This window comes from Protobothrops mucrosquamatus, unplaced genomic scaffold (genome assembly GCF_001527695.2).
Source record: "Protobothrops mucrosquamatus isolate PMUCROS unplaced genomic scaffold, P.Mucros_1.0 scaffold6686, whole genome shotgun sequence".
Classification (NCBI taxonomy): Eukaryota; Metazoa; Chordata; class Lepidosauria; order Squamata; family Viperidae; genus Protobothrops; species Protobothrops mucrosquamatus.
This window is the reverse complement of record NW_015392505.1, coordinates 1-6,467: the sequence shown is the minus strand read 5'-3', so window position 1 is coordinate 6,467 and position 6,467 is coordinate 1. Positions and strand designations below refer to the sequence as shown.

The 6,467-nt window shown below is 40.7% G+C and overlaps 1 protein-coding gene across 1 annotated transcript in view; it reads right to left on the bottom strand.

The window, feature by feature from the left end:
• LOC107300328 (CAP-Gly domain-containing linker protein 2-like) overlaps positions 1 to 5,869 on the bottom strand; it is a gene marked incomplete at both ends in the record, with an annotated part of 17,297 nt that extends 11,428 nt beyond the window's left edge. Inside the window, 2 exons of the mRNA XM_015829661.1 lie at positions 4,072 to 4,176; positions 5,809 to 5,869. Of these exons, the coding sequence (XP_015685147.1) occupies positions 4,072 to 4,176; positions 5,809 to 5,869 (166 nt within the window). The remainder of the gene's footprint in view (positions 1 to 4,071; positions 4,177 to 5,808) is intronic.
• Positions 5,870 to 6,467: the final 598 nt, after the last annotated feature.

The following is a 6,467-nucleotide window of genomic DNA, read 5'->3' as shown; positions in this document are numbered from 1 at the left end:
ACACTGATTAGGTTATAGATGCTAATCTGAAAATAAGCCAACCAACCATATTTTATATTTTAGTGTGATAGACGAACCTTATCAAGAGAAGGAATTTTCCTAAGCGATATCCAACTCAGAACACTCTTTTCCTCTCTGAAAGTTTATTAATAAACGAAGTAAATTGCCCAGAGTGTTCTAACGTTCATTCACTCCCAAAAAATGCTTTTCGCAGAACCAAAGAGCCAAACTTTTATTCCCATAAAATTCCTCAACTGGTGAGAAGGAGCAAATCAGTTTTAAAACTAAAAATCTTAAGAACAGAAATCAATACAGGCCTTTTAAGTTGCCCCTAGAGAGAGTTAACATCTGGACAGCAGCAGTTACACAGATGCTGCCACAAAGAAGAGGGAGTCAAGGTATTCTCTAAGGCACCTGAAGGCAGGACGAGAAGCAACGGATGGAAACTGATCAAGGAGAGAAGCAACTTAGAACTAAGGAGAAACTTCCTGACAGTTAGAACAATTAACCAGTGGAACAACCTCCCTCCAGAAGCGGTGAATGCTCCAACACTGGAAGTTTTTAAGAAGAGACTGGACAGCCATTTGTCTGAAATGGTGTAGGGTTCCTGCCTGAGCAGGGGGTTGGACTCGATGACCTCCAAGGTCCCTTCCAACTTTATTTTTTATTATTATTATTATTATTACTATTACTATTACTATTACTATTACTATTATTATTATTATTATTATTATTATTATTATTATTATTAAACTTTTCTACATAACAAAGAGACGTGAGCCCTCCATTTTGAACAACAACTGTGTTTTGAAATTACTTCCTCTATACCTATGAACTAGTATAGCTCCGTTTTATGCATATTGGCATTACCTTTTGTACTGATAATTTTTAGGGTTTTTTTTGGAGGGAAGAATGGGTACTAGCAGCACAACCTGATTTATTTTTATTTATTTTTGAAGTTAAATTCCACTCATCCCCAGTAGCCTGAGGCAAAATTACAGATACTTAACAATAATTCAAATTCAATCTAACAAAATCATAATAAAAGACACTAGGAGAAAAACTCCAAAGGACTATGTGAATAAGCCACTTTCCCAGTTTTGTATATAGAGATAATAATGAAAGAAACAAACAAAAATTAAATCATTTTTGTATATATGAGTCCTATGTCCAGTAACAAAATTACCATACATCCCTGATCACAACAGTGGCAAACCATGGGTAAATCCTGGCATCATCAGAGGTGAAAATCACAAATTAAAAATACTGCACATCATAAAGGCTTCTTTTCCTTTTAAAGATACTTCAGATTTCACAAAAGATTTATAGATGGGGTCGAGAACCAGTGGTTGGTACAGTGACTAAGTTGGACTAGAACAGGAGAGACCTGGGTTCCGGTTAACCTCTCTCTCCCTTAGAAATTCACTGGGTGACTTTCAGCTTCTCTTCTTCTCTCTTAGCCAATATAGTGTAGTGGTCATCATGCTGGACTAAGAGTGGGAGATCCAGGATCTAGTCTCCCTTAGTCACAGAAATTTCCCTGGAGACTTTGAGCCAATCCCAAGAGTCAATGTGGTACACTGTTACAGGTGGTGAACTATAGCAGGGGTCCCTAGCCTGTGGGCCGCAGCCCACTAATGGGCTGTGAAAAGTTTGCAAGCGGGCCGCAGAAATGGCTGGTGAGCGCACGCACATGCACATGCATCCTCACTTGTGCAAACAGCAGGTGAGAGGACGTGCACATACTCCATTTAAGTGAGCGGCAGGCGCGCATGCATGCCACTCACGCAAATGGAATTGTGCACGTGCTTGCTGGCCACTCATGTGGAACCAGCCTCTCTCCCCTCCCCCCGCCAGTCCGCAAAGCCGGAAACATTGGGGAATTCTGAACTACAGTACTCCACGACTTTCAACCATTCATTTAACAACCATTCAAAGTTCTAATGGCCCTGAAGAGAATGGCAACCGGAACAGGCATCCCCACAGTCACATGATCAAAATTAGGGTATTTACAATGGCTGCATGTCCCAGGGTCATATGATCGTCATTTATGACATTCCCAGTTGGCTTCCAAAAAGTAAAGCCAGTGGGGGAAGCTGGATTTGCTTAAGGACTGTAGTGATTTGCTTAACAACTGTGGAAAAAACAGATCGTAAAATTGGGCACAACTCACTTAACAACTGCCCTACTTAGCAATAGAGATTCCACAATTATGACCCAACTGTGGTCATAAATCAAGGACTACCTGTACAAGAAACATACCCCTAGTCCAGGAGTCTTCAAACTTACTCCTTTTATGACTTTGGACTTCAACTCCCAGAATTCCTCAGCCAGCCATGCTGGCTGAGGAATTCTGGGAGTTGAAGTCCACAAGCCATAAAAAGGCCAAGTTTGAAGACCCCTGCCCTAGTCTATCTTCAGCCGTTAAAGTCCAACATACTTCAAGGGGATCCTGTTGTGGGGACAAAATAAAGGGAAATCTCTTAGGAGAAATCTAATAAAAATAAGACTAATGAATAAACTTTTTTTAAAAAGTGGTACTCAGAAGCTATGTTTAACTATGGGATTAAGCATTACGCATAAAAATATAACATCCTAGAAGACTAAGCCCCAAATCCGGAATGCCTGATTCTAGTTGCTGAGTGGGATTTTAATTTGGAAAGTTCATATTTTTCTGAATCTTTTGTAGGATTTAGGTAAATTTGTCAAATTTGAAAACAGTCTACAAAAAGGACCTATCTTGAACTTTCCATAAAGCCTGATGGCATTTTTTAGTTCATGGTGTTATAGCACTTAGCAATAGAACTTAGACTAATATACCGCTTCACAGTGCTTTACAGCCCTCTCTAAGCAGTTTAACAGAGTCAGCATATGGCCCCCAACTTTCTGGGTCCTCATTTTACCGACCTCGGAAGGGTGGAAGGCTGATCAACCTTGAACTGGTGAGACTTGAACTGCCGAACTTGCAGGCAGAATCAGCCTGCAATATTGCATTCTAACCATTGTGCCACCACGGATCTTTATCATGAGATACTATTAATGTGCCCTAATACCTATGTATCTACTACACTTATCTGCAGCTTGATTGGGCCTTTCAAATCCCCTGTTCCCTTGTATGACTCCACAGGAACCAAAGTAGGGTGCCAGGTGTGAAATACACTCAAGACTTTGAATATGACTTGATGATACATGATAGACAGCTCTTATAAGCCTATTCTGAGTTAATACCCAAACGAGCAATTATAGGATCCTCTTGTACTCTAAGATCCAGAATTAAAAACATGCAGGCTATTCATGAATTAAGTTAGATTAAACTGGGATCGATGAAAAAGGCATAGCAAAGAGATTTTCCGGGATCCAGTTTTATCTCTGTTTCTAAAACCATTCCTTTGGATAAGAATCCGGAAGCCTACATGCTTGTTTTTACCATGCTTTCCCAAATGCTGGACCTGCAGAGTTAAGTTATGGTGCAGAATTCCTGGGTCCCAAGCAACTCTGCAGTGGTGATGGGTGAATACAGATTGCCATTTACCAAGTGTCAAGTCACGTGCAGAGAATTGTATGGAAAGAGTTGGAGGGGGGGGGGGGGTTCAGGTGAGGAAAAAAAGGGAGAATAAATTGTGCCAGTTCCCTGCTTTCCAACGGGGTGCGATTGTGAGGTTAGAGACAAAACAACAGCCTCTTATTTATGGGATACTACCATGAATAGATAAAACTGCTCGCAAAGCCAAGTACCTATCATCAGATAAATAGCTTTCTGTATTCAACCAATGATTATTGTTAAACTGGATAATGAGTGGCAAAGTCAGTCCAATCCAAATGATATGCATGAAAAGCTGCAGAATGGAAATCAAAGGAAGGATTTGTCCAATAGACCAAGAAGACAAAACTACAAAGTGTTACCATCTCCAGAGAAATGGAGAAGAGATTGTGGGGAGCGGGGGAGTAATAGCAAAACAAGATGTTAACATGAAACATGGAAGCTTAATTATCAACATAGCCAGCAAGCAATTGGATCTGCAGGCATTGGCTAGCATGAGGTCGGGCAGCGAAGGGGTTTGGGTGGATTACCCTGCTTTCCTCCAATTCTCTGAGAAGCTTTGCTGCCTGGGTCTTCTCAAACAGGAGACTCTGTTCGAGCTCCCGTATTCGAGCATGCTCCATCTGCGTCTGAGTCTGGTCACACATCAGGAAGGAAACCAAAGGAAGAAAAGAAAGCAAAGAGGAGAAAGAGAGTGGAGAACAAGGGAATAATAATAATAATAATCGTAATGGAGATGCCTGCAAATTATCTTCTTCAGTATACAAAGTGAAGAAAGACAGTTTACACAATAGAGGTGGGGAGAAGGACAAGATAGGTTAAGACAGGGACAGCCATCCACACAAGATGCAAGGTAAGGAAGTTTTCAAGTCAAGCCTCTTCACAACTGCAAACACAGACACAAACTATTAAATGGCATTGGTGTACATCCCTCATGTCACAACTGCAGTTGAATTCTCCTCCCAAACAGCTCAAACAGCAGCTCCAGACAGTCTCCCCTTGAGTCAGTTATTGTTCTAGAGACAAGATGGTCAGCCATAATTCAAGTCCAGCCTGGGAACTGCTGCCAACTCAGGCAGCTTTGCTGACCCCAAAATCATGATCTGAGAATCATTGAGTCAAAAAATGCATCAGGGGAGCTGTTTTTGAAAAGCATTGATCTTAGAAGTCTCTTCTTTGCATCCATCCTAGTGTGCACAAGCTATTTATCCATTGGAACATAAGACAACATTTATTGTGGCTATTTATGTGCGTTTGGAACTGAACATTGAAATTAAGATTCATTAAGTCGACCTTATTTGTCCAGGTCAGACTGCCAGCAGATGTGCATGAATGCTGTATTAGTTGGTGCTTAACATAATATGCATTCCCTTCTGAATTAAATCTAATTTTAATCTAGGAAGAGATATGAGTAATTTCCTATATCAGCCTTCCCAAAGCTTGTGCCTTCCAGATGTGTGGCAACTGGACTATCACGATTGCTAATGAATGAAGCTGAAATTCAACACATCTGGAGCACTAGAGTATTTACTTGGGAGCAAGTCTTATTGAAATCAATAGGGCTTAGTTCTAAGTACACATATACAGCATGGTGTTGATAACCATTCAGAACAGTAAAACATCTCCTAGAACAGGGGTCTTCAAACTTGGCCCTTTTATGACTTGTGGACTTCAACTCCCAGAATTCCTCAGCCAGTGTGCCTGGCTGAGGAATTCTGGGAGTTGAAGTCCACAAGTCATAAAAGGGCCAGGTTTGAAGATTCCTGTCCTAGAAGGAAGGTGAATATAAGAATCCTGTTGGGTTTTATATAATCTTTGTTGAAATAAGAGCTTACAAAGTGGAGTAAGCTGGAGACACCATTTTCCCTACTTACTAGGACTCAAAACAGATTCTGTTTAAATTAGAAATAAAACTAGAATAAGGAAATGCCCATACATGATCTTCACCCTTGCTTATGATTTGATCTGTATACTAATTTACTGAGCCAAACAAGTTCCAAAATTGTTCGAAATAAGCAAATAAAAACTGGAATCCCTCTTTTTAATTATTGACTGTAAGAATAGACTAGTCGCATTCTCTGTGGGGTACCCTTCAATCTTATTTTGCCTATGCTATTCCTCAAAACATATGTAAGAGCCTGCATTAGCCGATCAAAACTCAATTTATTAAAAGACAATGAGTTAACGAGGAATCAGTACAGAGGAGATCAACAATGCTTCAGGCTAGTGTATAAATTTTAATAAACAATGGCCATGCTGTCGATTACCTCCAAATCTCCCTTTGTAATGGATTCTTCCTCAACTCGGAACTGCAAATCCTCTACCTTCCTGTAAAAGAAGGGAAAAGTCAGAAGAAAGCGATAACGTCGAAAAATTCCCAAAGTTATTACCTCCGCTCTCTTATAGCATATAGCTCAAATTATGAAATGGAATTCAAACAAGCTGATTTATTGCTGTTTAAATAGAAAGATCTATTATCGCTTCATAGTGCACTCTCTTAAGCCAGGGGTCTTCAAACTTGGCAACTTTAAGACTTGTGGACTTCAACTCCCAGAATTCCTCAGCCAACCAGGGCTGGCTGAGGAATTCTGGGAGTTGAAGTCCACAAGTCTTAAAGCTACCAAGTTTGAAGACTCCTGCTCTAAGTGGTTTACAATGTCAGCATATTGCTGCCAACAATCTGGGTCCTCATTTTACCGACCTTGGAAGAATGGAAGGCTGAATCAACCTTGAGCCGGTGAGAAATGAACTGCTGGCAGTCATCAGAATTAGCCTGCAATACTGCATTCTAACCACTGCACCACTAAGCTTGTTTATTTGCCTTCTCCTAAGCCAGGGGTAGGCAACCTTGGCTCTTTTATGACTCGTGGACTTCAACTCCCAGAATTCCTGAGCCAGCCATGCTGAGGAGAAAGGGAGAGGTTTC